We start from the raw sequence: 18,097 nt of genomic DNA, 5'->3' as shown, positions 1-18,097 counted from the left end.
GAACAATGTGAATAAAGAAATTTGACATTAGGGCACCAGACCTCATTCATAGTATAAGTTGCTATTGATACCCAAATCCAGACTACACAAGATTTAATAAAAAAAATTATTGAGTTAGAAATATACACTTATCGGTTTAAAAGTAGAAAAAACAATACTTTTAATGTTCAAATGCCAAGTTAATTCCCCATTCTAGCTTATTCTCATACTTGTGAGGGTAGTGATGATATGTAAGGGAAATGTCTTCCTTGTAGCATTTCCAATGCTTTCTACAGTGATGGAAAGATTTAATAACAAAAACCATGGTAAAATTAGAAATAGAAAATGTGTAGGATGTTTTTGGAGAATTAGAAATTTAGAATAAATAGAAACAGTACCTATCATAATCCCATAATCCAATTTCAAATTATACAGAACAATATAGCTTGTTACCTGACCTATAACCATGCTATTTTGTCAGGTACCCCAACCATATTCAACTTTGAATCACCAAGATTATATAATTCTATTAGCTCCCACAATTACTCCAAGTGCAAGAACGTGTGCACTTCTCACATCCCAAATTTTTGTTGTAGACATAGCCAAACATCTGAAACAAACAACATATATGACAAGTTAACTGAAGAGTTAAATAAGCAATACATACTTTAACTAAACTTTATAAACCAACTCTCATGATGGGTCTCCAAAAAGGAAAAAGTGAAAAGGCTAGCAAAATTTGAAAATTACTTTTTAAAATTTCTACCAAAAGTTAAACTAATGACATATAGATCATCATTTTGGTTCCTATGGTCTTAATTTGACTAATGTTGTTTTATTTTCTACTTATATCCATATTGGAACCATAAATAAGCAAGCATAAAATAAAGTAATAAAAATTAATTTCGTGTCATATAGAACCAACATTTCAACCATTCAAAAGGTATTTTAATTTGACTTTAGGGTGCAAAATGGTCGTTTTCCTACTTCAAGATTCATGTAACTTATATTTAATTCCTCAAATAAAATAAATGAAAAATCATAACCGCATTTATTAAGTAAATACAAACTAGAGTAAATTACTGAAATCGTCCATGTGGTTTGATCAAAATTGCATGTTTGGTCCCTAACTTTTTTTTTTGCACTCGGATTGTCCTTGTGGTTTGGTAAAAGTTGCATGTTTGGTCCCTAACTTTATGTATGTAAGGGATGAAAAATGCAACAAAATCAAACCACAGGGACGAAAAACGCAACAAAATCAAACCACAGGGACGATTTGAGTGCAAAAAAAAAGTTAGGGACCAAACGTGCAATTTTGACCAAACCACAGGGACGATTTCAGTAATTTACTCTACAAACTATAACATACTCCAAAAAGTGCATTATTTGATGTTTTTCTCAACAAAACGACCAAAAAGTTGACCTTCGAATTGTTCTTTTATAGCATTAAATGTAGATATTGTCTTCAAAACTTATGGATGAAAGTCGGATTGATAAACATAGCTACCATTAGTGTCCCCCCAAATCTAGTAAACATAACTACAAACTCCACAAAGGCAGGTCACTTCAAAGATTATGATTAACAAAACACCAAAATCAACGTCTGGTTTATTAATCTAACAATAATATAATCTTGATAAACTTTTGGTAATGAAAATTTGAAAGCATTATATAAAAATATGAGATGAAATCAAAGATATCACATACTGATTCTTGTAAAAACAAGAAATACAAACATAAAGGTTAAAAGGGCAAAATGGTAAATTTTATGTAGCATTCAAGATATAAAAAAACAAATTATAGAGTATAAGATCTCAAACCTGCAAGCTTTAAATGAGTGACAAGTCCCCTGTATCTACTCAAGACTTCCTCAAATCCATTACAAACCCTTCTTCAGGATAAAAGCATAAAACATCTTGATTGTATGTTAATGCCGCCATTTAATAACAAAAGTTGTAAGATTTTTATGAAGATATATTTTTATTAGATTATGAATTGTAAATAATGAAATTACTATACCGTCTCAAAAACCATAACAGGGAATCAAGTTATCTTCATCAAAGGCAGCAAATGTTTCCCAATAATGGTTATTGCTTGTTCATAGGGATTAAAATAATCTCCAATATGATGTAGACTTTTTCTATTAAAAGACCTTGAACCTATTTGTAAGTAACTGGTTAGTTAGACTTAGTGTGCTTCTTATACGGTATCACATCACAAAGAAGGAAAAAGAACAAAAAGGGTAATAACGTAATGTTATCGGTACATTCATTGCTCTTAGTGAATTCGATACGAATAATTAGGTTAGAAGATTCGAGCCCCACACGAGGAAGACCTTCAGTCACTTGTGCAAAAAATTCGGAAGTGTCATTTTAGTAATTGTGGAAGCTTTCAACTAAACATACAAGATAACAATCCGTATGAATGTGATAATTTCCACTATCGCACACACACACACACACCAAAATTTAGCAACAACTTGCACAGACTACAATACAATGCATAATATTACAAAAGTATAACATATTTTCGAAAAAAAAATCTCTCCAAGAATCATTAGCATACCATAAGTCATCAAAATACTAAAGACAAAATCAATTATCCAAATTATATAAGATCGACATATCTAGTGACCATATGATAGGATAAATCACATTTTGCAAACTGTATAAGAAAAATTCATGAAATTCTACCTGTTCCAATGAAGTGTAATTATCTGCAAACCTTGAATACATCTGGTTAAGCTTCTTCTATGGTTTATGGGGTTTACCATAGGTGATGGTGATGGTGCAGGTGCAGGGGGAGCTGCAGGTGCATGAGAATGTTGAGGATAAGTAGGATAAGCCTCCTGAACAGGATAATTATGAATGTTTGTGGCAGCTATGAATACGATTGTTGCGGATAGTTTCTGTATTAACTTCCAATAAAAGATGATGTTGAATGGAACGATCGTGACAATAGATACTGAATACACCAAATTTGATTAACAAAACCAAAGAGAAATTTAATTATAAGTAAATCTACCTTAACTTTCAACACCATTGATAGTTAATAGTTCATCTCCCTGCAGGAAGATAGATTGCACTAAATATTTAGCATCAATGTAATGTAGGAAAAAAGTGGCACCCGACAAAAGGAACTAATGCCTCTGATTCATACAACACTCCTTAAAATCAGCAAAGATAAAGTATGAATTGTTTAGAGGAAAGAGAATAAATATCACATAAAGTTTTATCAAAACGACAACATGAACTTAAATTCCATCAAAAACCCCATTGTCAGAGGAGGAGTAAGAAGTATTGCTCTGTAACAATTGAAGTCACCTGCAACACAATTACACCAGAAGATAAATGAAAGTGTATTTAATAAAAAAAATTACATAAATATTATTAATAAAAGACAAAATGACAATTTATAATGGTTTGATCATTACCTGCATTGTACAGATTGAATCTACAACTACAACATAGATCTCTAGAAACCAGTGAAATAACTACATAAGCATATATCAATGGAGTAAGGGCTAATTAGTAATTACATACGTTTATTACCACCACCAGGAACGTCAATCCAACTAAATTTATTTTCAATTTCACCACTTTCAACATTTCGCAATCTAAGAACCATGTTTTGGACAACTCTTCCATCTGTCCATGTTATGTAGCTTTCTTCAGCCAAGCAATTGGTCCTCGTTGGTTTCACAGTTGTGATGATCGTGTTGTTTAAGATATTAGAATTCAAATGCATCCTCACAACTTCCAAGCATGGAGTAAAGTCGAATTCTGCATCCCCCATTCTATCATCGGCTGAAAATAGTTCCCTATCGTATACTTCCTGTATCAACAATATTGTTTCAAAATCTGAAATCAATTTAGGGGAAGAGAATCAAGAGATTGAAGAATAGCCTACGAGTTTAACGGGAAGAGGCTCTACAATCGAGAGAGTTAAATCTTCACCCCACACAAGATTTAGGTTTTTCTTCACCACTCGAGTCTTCAATTTCTGTACAAAAAATTAGGAAAAAGTTATTTTTTAACAGAATGGTGGACAGTGACCCGCTAATAGGTTGTAGTGACGACGACCAGATGTTGGTTGAATGTGGCAGCGGGATAGGGTTAGGGCTACTTGTAACACCCAAATTTTCAAATAAAATTTTGCATTTTAAAAACACCTTTTCATTCATAATTGGTATAAAACATCACTGTATCACATAGTCACATCATAACATCACATCCCAAGATCATAATATAAAAACTCCTCATGTGTGTACTGATCAAGCCGGTGACTTCCCGTGATCCCCACTGGTACCTGAAACACATAACACAACACTGTAAGCATAAATGCTTAGTGAGTTCCCCAAAATACCACACACAACACATATTAGCCACTCGAGGCTATAACTCTGTTTGACCCTCTGGTCAATGTGTCTTAGTGGGACCCTCCAATCCCATAACTCTGTGGGCCCTCTGGCCCTAACTCTGTGGACCTTCCGGTCCTAACTCTGAAAACTCTGGCACATACATGGCATAAATCACATAGAAATCACATCATGCAAAAGCATACAAAATACTCTGTCACATAACTCTAATTACCACTCTAGGTAAAGTATAGTGAGAAGACTCACCTCGGGTAACTCGGTAAAATCTCGAACTCTGTAAAATCCGATCTAGCCTCCGCCTAATCATATGAATTAAACACTCTAAATCAATACATCCCTTAAGGCTAGGCTATTCCCTCTCTTAGTACTCTCATAAGGGTAAAAGACCATTTTACCCCTCTCATGGCTCAAAGACCCTAAAGTTGACCAAACCCTAAAAGTCAACAAAAGTCAACTCCCCGGGTTACGCTGCGCGTACCACACATGTACGTTGGGCGTACCCGGTGTCTTCACAGAAAACGGGGTGCGCGACCCCTTGCGCCGCGCGTACTGGGATTACGCCCAACGTAACTCCCAGTTTCAGACTCTAATCATTTTGGGGTCTTAATCAGTTAAGACCCATGTCCAACTTCTAGATCTGGCCATTTATAACCCTCTTAATCCATAAAGTCGGTGACTTTAAGCCTTTTCTGTAACATCCCGAGTTCAGGAGTGCAAGTTCAGGGTTCAAAGTGTAATTGTGGAAGGGCAACCCGGCGAGTCCATGGGTGGAATCGGCGAGTAGGGTCGCGACTCTAGTCGCGTGTTAAGTGGCTAACTAAGCGAGTCGGAGGCTGGACTCGGCGAGTAGGTGCTGAGTGGAGAAAACCCTAATTTCGGAGGATGAGCCCTATAAAAAGGACATTATACCCTCTCCCCAGCCTCTTTACCCTCTCTTGAAGTCCAGAAAACCGTAAGGCGCGTTTGTGAGGGATTTGAGAGCATTTAAACCTTGGAGAAGAGATTTTGGAGGAGATCTTGGAGAGTTAAGAGGCTTGGAGCAAGGGGCTTTGCTAAGATTCGGATTTCTCTTCTGTTGGAGCTTCCTTTCGAGGTATTATTTCGTTGCTTGGGCTGTTATTCATCTAGATTCATCATTTTGGAGTATTTGGAAAGATTATCTTGTGGTATTTTGAGTTTGGAGGTTGGATATGAGGTTGCTACCTCAGATCTGGAATGGAGAAGGTCTAGAGTGCATTAAAGTCCCTGTTCTTGAGTATTGGGTGAAGCCATCTTGTCCCAAACCCTAGCCCTAGAGTGTAAAATGCCTAGATCTCTTTGGATTCACGTAAATTTCGCCACTTTATGTGATGGATGGGTTGTAGAAGGGTAGATCTATGGTTTGGATCAACTGCATGGTTTGGAAGGCTTCTGTATGGGTTAAGATCAAGAGGCACTCGGCGAGTCACAAAGGTGTACTCGGCAAGTTGCTTGAAGATGGGCAGGAACTCGGCGAGTAGGTTGAAGATAGCCTTGGACTCGGTGAGTCTGTTCTTGGACTTGGCGAGTCTGGTCGTGAGGTCCTAACTTTCTTCTGGTTGAGCCATGAATCGGTGAGTTAAGGGAGGACTCGGTGAGTTGAGTGCGAGGGGACTCAGAGTTGTGGGACTCGGCGAGTCTCGGGGTGACTCGGTGAGTTGAGTCACGGATTGGGGAAGTTCTGAGCATGGGGACTCGGCGAGTCATCAGGTTGACTCGGCGAGTAGACTCAGTCAGGAGGTTGACTTTGACTTTGACTTTGACCAAGGGCTGACCAGTTGACTTCCCGGGGGAATTTTGGTAATTGTTGGCTTTTGTTTGAGTTCAGTGTTGGTATCGACTAGTGGTGGAGATCGTGTCAGTGGTCGGAGCATCTTGGTCTTATCTTTTCACTCGGCAGTTGCGAGGTGAGTTATCCTCACTATATCAACAGGGTCAAAGGCACCAAGGTCGGCCCTTTATCAAATTGTGATCCGGGTATCGTTGTTATGTTATTGCTTTGATATGTTTGCATCCTGGTAGTTAGGGTGATATATGTTAGAGACCTGGTTAAGGTCGATATCCTGGTATATAGGATGATGCTATGCTAGTGACCGGTTAGGTCGGTATCCTGGTTAGGATGATGATATGTTATGTGATCTGCTATATCAACTTGATTGAATGTGAATTGTTATATGATTAAATGTTTATGTGCACATGGTTGTTGGACTGGGGTTTGGGTTGAGGCGGGTCCTGCTTTGTGCTGTAGGCTAACATACCCAGGGCGGACCGGTTATCCCAAAGGCCCAGCGAGTGATCCGGATAGGTTGTAGGCCCCAAGAGGGCGGACCATACGTGCCGAGGCTTGGAGAGTGGACCAGACCGACTGAAGGCCCGGAGCGGGCGGACCAGTCATACTGTAGACTCAGAGAGTGGACCAGGTGGATTGAAGGCCTGGTGCGGGCAGACCAATCACACTGTAGACTCGATGTATATGGCTAGACTCGGAGGGTGGACCAGGTGGACTGTTGGTCGGTGCAGCGAACCAGTCTCACAGTAGACCCGAAGTGCATGGCTGTTCTGTGTTCTGTTATGATATGTCATGATGTGCGTGTATGGTATATGTGGTTGGTATTTTGGGGGTATCTCACTAAGCTTTCGGGCTTACAGTTGTGGTTTAATGTTTTTCAGGTTCTTCAGGAGACCGTGGCAAGGCAAAGGCGTGATCGTACCGCTCCTCATGATTATGTTTTATGTTGTGGTTCTAGGAAGACTCTGATAAGGATTGTATTGAAAACCTTTTTGTAATAACTTTATGAACCGAGTTGTTTTTGAAAAGTTTAAATTGGTTGAAATTTTTAGAGCGTTACATTTGCATGGCTGGACAAGTCACTAACACCCATAATACTCCACTTCCTACCACTAGAAAGCTTAATACTCAAGCATGACCTCATATCCACGACCAAGATGGAAACTTTATGGATTTATAACACAAATACCACTGAAATGGGACAGATCTAGGTCCATGGAGCACATTACACTCATAAAGTCTCCACCTTTGGGACTTTTAACCCTAAAATGGTCCATGCAATCATCTAATTAAATAAGGAGGAAAGTTTTGAACTTTATACCTCCAAATGCAGCTCCTTCCTCTGTAGATCTCAGATCCAAACTTGTACTTCAAGCTCTAGCCTCCACAAGCTCCTCTCCTTCTTCTTCACTAACACACCAAGGCACTTTTAGCTCCAAAACACTCACTCTCAAGCTAAGGACGATTGAGAGGCTCTCTTAGGGTTTCACTCAATGATATGGATGCTGATAAATGAGCCTTACAATCCATTATATAGTGCACAAGTCCAATATTAGGGTTTGCGTCTGGACCCATTACGCCCAGCGTACCCAGGCGAGTCCGCGTCCAAATTAAGCGCATGAGTACGCGCAGCGTACTGTCACGGGATGAATCTTTTAGACTAGTCAATACCGTGTGCCACTTAGTGCTTCTCCGACTAAGTCAGGCTAACTTCGACGATCTAGATGTACTAACGAACTTAGGAAGCAAGAGTTACGACAAGGGACACTTCAATAAAGCTTCTATTATATAAATCAACTTCTTTACAAGGCAACTTCTTGATGGTTTGGACAAATGAGTCCTCCCCCTATTTATAGGAACCTTACACCTCCTCAAATGGAAGTTTCTAGGTCCCGATCATTCATGACTAATCTAGACTCTTCCTGTTATATACATAGATTTTACAAGACTCTAGAATATGGTAGACTTGTATACGATGCTCTAGAAATCTCTAAGTCGTCCTGACATTATCCAAATCATTCTTATATGATCTAGCGTGTTCTAGATCCTTCCAAAGTCTTCCGGGTCGATCTAGCTTCGTCTAGCGTCCTCTTGATTATTCCAGATCGTTCTCCTTTGTTCCACGGACATCTACAATATTCTAGCATCTTCCAGGGTCTCGTAGAGCATTCCTGATCTCTCCGGAGACTTCTCGAATATACTTGATCGTTCCGGAGTTCTCTAGACGATCGCGGAATTTTCCAGAAACTTGGTCCGTGACACCCTCCCCCACTTAAACCCTTGACGTCCTCGTCAAGTCTTCTATACATATGTCTCGATGTTGTGACGGTGCTACTTCGTGTCTTTTTGTTTTCTCCAAAGTATCTCTTCGAGTAAGGCGTGCTTTTATTTCTTGATGTACTTTGAATCCTATTTCTTCTCTCAGCCTCGTAAAACCTTGAGTAACTCGTCATATGGGATATGGATCCTTGTTCCTTCAAACGTGCCTCGCTTATTCGAACTTCCCCTTTTGGCTTCATATTCTTCTTGATTATAGTGCTCTGGTCATAACACATCTTCATAGTTGAAAGGGATCGAGCTTTTGTCTTTCTTCTTTCAAAGGGAATTATATGGATAGTTGATCCCTTGGTTATACACAGGGTGTTGTCTCTTTCAAACGACCAAGGACATACCATATCCAGGAAATCCATTCCTAGTACCATGCGATAGTCATCCATCAGAACCACTATCAAGTCGATGGTCCCTTCCCATTCTGCAATCTTCATGGGTATTCCACGAGAAACTCCGAGGATCGGATTAGATTGAGAGTTGACAACCTTCAACCGACCTAACTCCTTTGTATAATGAATACCCAACTTCCTTGCTTCTTCCTCTGCAATGAAACTATGTGTTGCTCCAGAATCTACTAGCGCCTTAGTGTTCCTTGCATTCACTGTAACTTCGACGAACATGAGACTCCCTCCTTTATTTTCTTCCTTCTTAGAAGATTTTATCTCATCTTTCGATATTGAGTTCAGAAAACGCATTGAGCTTATTTGTGCTTCGTCTTCTTCTTCTTGCAAAACCATCGCATAGAAAGTTTTTTTCTTCGGACAGTCTTGGATCAAGTGAGGACCATCACACAAGTAGCACTTGATCTCCTGTCCCTCTTCTCTTCGGTTTCTTCCTTCAATTTCTTTTCCTTTCGTATTTAAAGGTTGGGGTGTGTTTAGTTTTGGTTTCGGTCCCGTCATAGTTTGTTCTCCCCCACTATTCTTCTTAACCGTGCTTTCTTTTCGAAATTCCATTAGATCTTCTGCCACGGCAATAGCTTCGTCAATGTCTTTGACATTTCTCCTCTTGAGCTCGTTGTAGGCCCAAGATTGTAGTCCATCCATGAAATAGAAAAGTTTGTCCTTCTCCTGCATGTCGGGTAACTTTAGCATCAAGCTTGTGAACTCGACTATATAGTCTTGGATGGATCCCGTATGCTTTAGCCCACGAAGTTTCTTCATCGCTATGTCTTCAGCATTATGTGGGCAGAATTGTCTCTTGAGTTGCCTATTGAATTCTTCCCATGTGTTTATGGTATATAATCCTTTTTCAATATCACCGTGCTTCCTTCGCCACCATAGAGCCGCACTCTCGCATAGATAAAGTATGGCTGTTTCTACCTTCGTCTTGTCGTCCTTCACTTGACTAGCATTGAAGTAGCATTCCATCGACCAAAAGAATTCGTTAAGTTCTTTGGGTTCGCGTTTACCTCCGTACTTCAATGGTTTGGGTGCTTCTGTGTGCGGAAACGTTCTTGCAATGGTCCCTCTAGTGATTGTTGCCTTGCACAGGTTTACTTCGGCTTGTAATGCGTCTACCTTCTCACGGAACTCACTTCGCAGGGTGTTGATAAGTCCAAGGACTTCTTCCTTGATGACACCGATGGTCTCCTTCAATCCATCGCTCGTGTCACTTATCTCAGCAACGAATTGATCGACGGTATCCTTCCATTCAAGGATCTCACAGACGTTAATCTCTGTCCTTGTAAGCTTGTTTTCTAAGCTTGCCAAGGCATCTACCGATTGATCCCTCTTCTTGGACTTCCTTCCTTTCTCCTCGACGACAGGAGGAATGTTGAATACTTCACTTGCTGCTTCCATCGTAATGGTCTCTTGCTTGCTCGAACCTTGCTTTGATACCACGTGTCACGGGATGACTCTTTTAGACTAGTCAATACCGTGTGCCACTTAGTGCTTCTCCGACTAAGTCAGGCTAAGTTCGACGATCTAGATGTACTAACGAACTTAGGAAGCAAGAGTTACGACAAGGGACACTTCAATAAAGCTTCTATTATATAACTCAACTTCTTTACAAGGCAACTTCTTGATGGTTTGGACAAATGAGTCCTCCCCCTATTTATAGGAACCTTACACCTCCTCAAATGGAAGTTTCTAGGTCCCGATCATTCATGACTAATCTAGACTCTTCCTGTTATATACATAGATTTTACAAGACTCTAGAATATGGTAGACTTGTATACGATGCTCTAGAAATCTCTAAGTCGTCCTGACATTATCCAAATCATTCTTATATGATCTAACGTGTTCTAGATCCTTCCAAAGTCTTCCGGGTCGATCTAGCTTCGTCTAGCGTCCTCTTGATTATTCCAGATCGTTCTCCTTTGTTCCACGGACATCTACAATATTCTAGCATCTTCCAGGGTCTCGTAGAGCATTCCTGATCTCTCCGGAGACTTCTCGAATATACTTGATCGTTCCGGAGTTCTCTAGACGATCGCGGAATTTTCCAGAAACTTGGTCCGTGACAGTACTCCCCAGTATGCCCATCGTACTCATTTGCTACAAGAACTCTTTCAAAGGACCACTTTTGACAACTTGACAAAATGGAAAGATATAATTGCTTTACCTGGATTTCGGGATGTTACACTACTCGTATTGACAGAAGGTAGAAGCGGACATCGGTGACAGAAAAGGTGGACTTCCAGGGTGTCGTCGATTCTGAAGCGATCAGGAAGGAGACGCAAAGAAGAGGGGTTCGATTTCGGTGGCTGTTGTGTGTAGTGTTGTGCGTAGAGAAGATTAGGGCAACATTGAAGAGATAAGGTAATACCGTGTATACTTATAACATGTGATTATAAGCTTAATATTATTTTACATGAGGTAATAAGTATTGTACCTCTTAATTTTCAAGAAATAGACAATATGTTTAATATATATATATATATATATATATATATATATATATATATATATATATATATATATATATATATATATATATATATATATGCAAATTGCCAGAAAAGTCACTATATTACCACAAAATTTTGATTTTGACACCGAGTTATTTTTTTTCACATCTATGTCACTATATTTACAATTTTTTTGCAATATCAACCAAATGACTGGTTCTCCATGTTTTCCTGATAATTACTTTTTCCGAATTGCAATAAAGTCACTAAGCTTACCAAAATTTTGATTTTTGACGCTGAGTTTCAAATTGCAAGAAAGTCACTATGTAATCACAAAATTATCATTTTGATACCGATTTTTTTTTCAATTATGTTATTACATTTACAATTTTGTTACAATGTCAATCAATTGACCGATTCAAGAGATGTTATTGTGGTTTAGAAGCTAGATTTATACAACAAATAAATGAATGTCATTCGAGTGGTACAAACTCAATTACATGTCAACGAAATGGGCATGCTCACCATTTCAGGAGATTCTTTTGTGGTTTAGAAACTCGATTTGTACAACAAGTAAATAAAGACCCATACAAGGTCCATCTAAGACCCTTACAATGTCGATTTGTACAACAAATAAATAAATACCCTATAAATGAAGATCCTTACATACTCACCCATACAAGTTCCATCTTATTTTGTTGTTTGGATTCAGGGAAAAATCGGATTATCAAAGAAAGAGTTTTAGATATTTATTTGGGAATAAATCCTTTATGAACATATTTGAAAGCTTTTAACAAAAAACTTTGATCATCTAGCATGTAAGCTTGAAGATCTTCACATGCATGTTGGTTTGATGACCATTCATGAGTTTGAAATGTTCAAAAATAATTTTTTAAAGAAAACTTAGAGTGCATGTGGTGATTTTCCACCAAAACTTGTAGAAAAGTGCATTATGTTGATTTTGACTTAGGTTTCGGTCCTTGGATTTCACCATTTACAACATGCATGTTGTTTTTGGATGAAATCCTACCACCATCATCATCAAAATCGTGAGAGTGTGTGTGTGTGTGTATGTTTATGTATTTAAGATCTTTCATTAGAATGGAGTAGAAGATGGAGAAAATCCAAGAAAAATAGCAAAACTTGAAGGAAAAGTGAAGTGGAATGAAAGAAAATTTGTGATTACCTTTAATATTACTTCAAATGATGAAGATTTAGAGTTTAAGATGTGTTCTTGGACTCATTTTCTGGAATAAAATTCGTGAGTTTGAGAGAGAGGAAGAATAGAGAGAAGATGAAGTGATGGAATGTCTGAGAGAAAGTGAAGGGTGGAGAAATGGAGTGTGAGGGTGAAGTAAGTGTTTTGGGAAGGCAAATATTGAAGGGTGAGAGAGGGTGGCCGACTTTTGAGGGTATAATGCCCTCCCTCTCTTTTAATTTTATAAAAAATTCAATTTTTTTTATAAAAATATCATACTTTTTATAAAATATACATCTTAACCAAGTTTTTTTTGTTCATGAAACCTTGTTTTTTGACTTATAAATTAAGGGTAACTGTTAATGACTTCAATTTTATTTTCCTTGAATGCATTTTCAAAATTTTAATTATTATAAGATAATATTATAAGTTTCATAACTATTTTTATAGAATTTTTAAGGTTAAAGTTTATAAATATGATCTTTATGGCTTTTAGGGTTTTGGAGTTTAATAAACTTTGAATATCAAAATAAATTGAATCTTTGAGACTTTAAATTATTTTCGTGTTTCCTAACTCTTATTCAATTTAGAAATAATGTTTGTAATTTATTTTTATCACTTCATTGGCATTCTATGTAGTGGTTTTGAGATTCAAGCGAAATTGAAGAATCATGTATATTAGTCCTAGTTTTCAACTTTGACTTAAGTTCCTACGAGACTCGGACCTAATTTCTACTACTAGGTCAAATGCATGATGTGTGTATATGATTCATGAAAAGATGCTCAAGTCAAGGAATGACCCGAATTTGAATATGTGTTATAGTTAAAGTAACTATAGATGTTATGTATCAATGTGAAATCGAAGTACAATATCCTTCAATTCCAGGGGCGTAGCTAAGTTGAAGGTTGGTAGGTCCTAGGACCTACCTATTTTTTTAATATTAATATTTAGTGTAAGATATATATATATATATATATATATATATATATATATATATATATATATATATATATATATATATATCAATTTAAATTTTATATATTCTAATCCACTTAAAATAGCTCACTTTCAATCCATTTAAAATTTATTCATTAGCCAATAACCCAATTCATTTATTTTATTTTTTTTAAAAACTCACGAAACGTGATCACCGATCGACATCTCCTAACGTTTGACGTTTCATCACGTTCTCGCTTGCCTGATCGATCAATCGATTCCATTGTCCACCGTTCGGCCAGGCCACCGGCCACCGTCTCCCCTCCACTAGGCGTCACCGACTCGTGCCCATATTTTATATATTTCAATTTTTGAATGATAATTTAAGTTTGTATATTGAAAAAAAGTGTTTTAGAAAATATCGATAACGATATAATTATGAATATATTTCAAGGTATAAAACCTAGTAGAGTTTAAACGTAAAACTTTATTATAAATATTGAAGTTATGTTTAACTATTTAAAGGCATACGGCCCGACTCGATACCATTAGTAATTTTTTTACCTTTTTTTTTTTTTTTTTTTTTTTTTTAATTTCATTACATAAGGAACCATATGATTTTTGGTTCTAGATTCGCCACCGTTCAATTCTACTTGTTTCCAAGTTTCTAGTAGGTTATAACATAGCTCCTAGTTACAAAGTCTAGTATGTGTCGTGCCTATATGTGCAACTAAGTTTAATCAAATCTAGAACCGACTCGAATTTTGACGGTTGTCACAGGGATAATGGTGGCAAGTGGTTGTGGTGGTTTTGGTGGGTGATAGGTGGGGTAGTGGTGACGAGTGGTGGTGATGAGTGATGGATATAGATAGTGGTTTTGGTGGGTGATAGGTGGGATGGTAGCGGTGATAGGTGGTGAATGTGGGTGGTGGAGGTATGTGGTGGTGATGGGTGGTGGTGACAAATGGTGATGATAGGTGGTGGAGACAGGGTGGTGGGTGGTGGTGGTGAGTATTAGTGATTGGTGATAGGGGTGGTAGTGGTGGGTGATAGGTGGTGGAAGCGGGTCATGGTGATGGGTAGGTGGTGGCGAGTGGTGGTTGGTGGTGATGGTGATGTGGGTGGTGGTAATGGGTTGTAGGTTGTGGTGATGGGTGATTGGTAGTGAGTGTCGCTCTCGAGTTGTGTACACTTCGATTAAACTGATTGATCAAGTTGTTCAATTTGCTTTGGAAATGAGTTATTTTGTTAACGAGCTAAATGAAATCAACTTTCCAAGTATAATAAATCGATTCAAACAATTTTATAATAGTTCTATCTCATCGTTAAACCCGATTTTTTTGAAGAAAAAACGTTCGGTTCAATCCAGTCTAGAAATTGGCATGCAACCGGTCTTTGTTAAACAATTCTCGTCCTGTTTGTGACCCGACCGATTGAAACCAGTTTTTAAAACACTACTAATAACCAAAAATCAAAAATATTTTAAAATAAAACTAAAGAATATTATTTTTGTATTTTTCGAAAATGGAATACATGTTATAAGTTTTGTAAGCAGGCCACAAGCATGTATGTTTGTATTTTTAAGCTTCAAAATCTTATCAGGCTTCTGTTTTGTTTTTCTTCTTTAAAAAAATCAAATATATATGACAAATAATGGATTAACAAAACTCTTAAATAAATTCAAATATTGTGATATACCGAAAGGAATTACATAGTGGTTAGTGCACCATAAAAATAGCTACAATGTAGATTATGACGCTAAGACGTAATCACGAGTAACAATAAATGAACCAGGTTGGAAGATTAGGTTGAGGGAGAAATCATAAATAATTTATATGATGCACATCTTTAAATTAACCCGGTTGGAAGAGTAGTGTCATGAAGAAATTATAAATTATAAATGATTTATATACGAGGACCTTCTTGCTATTTGGATTAACAAAATTTTCCACCCGATGCGTGATACAAGTTGGAAAAATCCCTACGAACATATCTAAGATGTTTGTGCACGGGAACTATTTAATATTGTGCGAATCTCACGGGGTATTATCAAACATAATCTCAACAACATATCTTAGATGATCCGTTATACCCACCACATACCATATATATGGTGGGTGCCACATCAACACCACATTCTATTACCACTAACATTTGATACCTACCACTAATACACCACTCCACATCATTATTTTTATCTTTTTTTAATTCAAAAATACAATAAAATTACATTTTTTATAATTAAAAAACATTCATTTTTTTAAACTATTTTTTCATTAATTATAAAAATAAAATAACAACTTCAAACTACATTACTTACTTAATCTAGAAAAAAAACATTACATTAATTAAAAAAACAAACATACATATAAAAATCCTAATTGTCGTTCAACGTTGATACAAATGTTCCGCGACATCTTCTCGAATATTGAAACACGTTTCACTGTTATGAATTTTAACAACTCGCTCTAAAAAAGCATTCGTTCCGGGTACGAACTCCTAAATTGGAACGATAACGTCGTTCAGATCATACGTGCAAATCGCTCGACCTTCATCTTTAATAATCATATTATGCATTATAATACATGCTAGGACCATTCGTTTAATTCTTTCTTTATCCCAGAGTCGTGTAGCATATTTCACTACATGCCATGTCTGCTTAAGAACTCCAAATGCCCTCTCGATATCCTTTCTCATCGATTCGTGTTTTTTTGTAAAAAAAATTTCCTTTTCACTTCGAGGAACTGAGTATGCCTTCATCAATGTAGAATAATCCGGGTATATCCCATCGCCAATGTAGTAACTGTATTTGTACGTGTGCCCGTTCACCGTGAACGTCATATCAGGTGTTTTGTCGGTCCAAATATCGTTGAAAAGTGGAGACTGGTCAAGAACATTAAGGTCATTGTTAGACCCCGCTACTCCAAAAAAAGGCATGTCATATCCACAAATCTTGAGATGCAACAGCTTCTAGGATGATAGTTGGTTCACCTATATCTCCTCGAGTGAACTGACCACGCCATGCAGTTGGAAATTTTTCCCAAGCCACATGCGTACAATCTAGACTGCCAAGCATACCCAGAAATCCATGCCTCTCTTCATGAGCCAAATATAATCTCTCAATATCACGTTGAGTAGGTTTGCGCAAATATTCTTCGTGAAAAACCTCATAAACACATGCAGAAACCAATCTACACATTCAACTGTGGTCCTCTCGGATACTTTCAAGTATTCGTCAGATGCATCAAATGCTATACCGTATCCTAAATACCTAAGAGCAGCCGCACATTTTTATACTACTGAAACTCATTCTTCCTCTAGCGTCGGATTTTTGTTTGAAAAAATCATAACGAGATTCTAAAGCATTATTAATACGTAAAAATATAGTCTTATTCAGACGGAAACGACGTTCGAACGAGTCGTCATTATAAAGACAATTATTGACAAAATAATCACGTACCAATAAGTCGTGTGCGGCTTGGCGATCAAGATTGACGACCGCCCTTGTACGAGCTGCATTCGAACTTTCTTCGTCGTGAATGTATTGCACAACGTTGAAGAATGTCTTGACGAATTCTACGTCATCATCCGAGTCAAAACTTTTTAAAAATTCCATATGTATTGTGAAATCCATGTGTATGTGTTTTGTGGTTTTAGAGAATAGAATGAGGTGTAAATTTTGCTATAATAGAAGGTTTATTTATATTTAGTGAATTGAGTTTGAAAAAAAAAGGAAACGACCAAAATAGCCGTTCAACGGCCAAAAAACCCAACAACCAATCACATTGTTCGTTTGAATCCGTCGTCGGGAGCACGAAGAAGCACGACCACGCCCGACCACGGAACGTCGGGGTGGTGTGCGCGATCCGTTATCGTGGCCAACTAGACCACGATTCCATTCGTGGTATGTATACCACAAGACCTTATAGCACGATCAAACAAAAGAAAATAAGTCAAGTCGGAAACCAAAGTGAGATAATTAATTTTGAAGTCAACAAACTTCTGAAGATGTTTATCTTAAATAAATCACTGTTTGTTGTCGGGATTGCAAATCCAATACGGTCAAGAACGTTGACGAGTTTTTACACATGTGTATAGACTTTACTGACCTCAACAAGAAATGTCCTAAGAATTGTTACATTTTTACCAAAATTGAAGGAAAAGTCGAGTCTAATTAAAGGTTCTTGTTAAAATGTTATTTACAAAAAGCATGTAAGAATTACAACCAATTCAAATGAAAAACAAGGACGAAGAAAATACTACATTCTATACTAACATTGTGCATTATGTTACCATAAAATGTCTTTGGACCTCAAAAACATCAACAACCTAATATAATTATCATTTTCATTTCCGTATTGTAATTTGTTTATATAGTTCATTAATGTCTTTGTTAATTAATGTTTTATTTTTTAAAAATATAGTGTATGCCATAAATTAGATGAAAGATTTTTATAAAAATGTATTACAAAATTGATAATCGTTTATTTAATTTAAAAGAATTTTTGAAAAATTCTCCATGAATGGAAAATTTATGATAATTTTGTTTAAATTAATTTAATAGAAATATAATATTTTAGCTATTTTTAGAGTAACTTATCAATCTTGATGCT

The 18,097-nt window shown here is 37.1% G+C and overlaps 1 protein-coding gene across 1 annotated transcript; it reads right to left on the bottom strand.

Moving 5' to 3' along the window:
• Nucleotides 1-15,983: 15,983 nt before the first annotated feature.
• On the bottom strand, nucleotides 15,984-16,421 carry LOC128127999 (uncharacterized). Its single transcript, XM_052766755.1, has one exon. It carries the CDS (start codon nucleotides 16,419-16,421, stop codon nucleotides 15,984-15,986), a length of 438 nt encoding a protein of 145 aa, XP_052622715.1.
• Between the last annotated feature and the right edge of the window lie 1,676 nt (nucleotides 16,422-18,097).

Source organism: Lactuca sativa, chromosome 8 (assembly GCF_002870075.4).
Source record: "Lactuca sativa cultivar Salinas chromosome 8, Lsat_Salinas_v11, whole genome shotgun sequence".
Lineage (NCBI taxonomy): Eukaryota > Viridiplantae > Streptophyta > Magnoliopsida > Asterales > Asteraceae > Lactuca > Lactuca sativa.
Note: the sequence above shows the minus strand (reverse complement) of the source record. Positions and strands in the feature narration are given on the sequence as shown.

Excerpts from the sequence above, each read along its gene's own strand:
- LOC128127999 (XM_052766755.1), bottom strand. The coding sequence starts at position 16,421 with ATGCCTTTTTTTGGAGTAGCGGGGTCTAACAATGACCTTAATGTTCTT.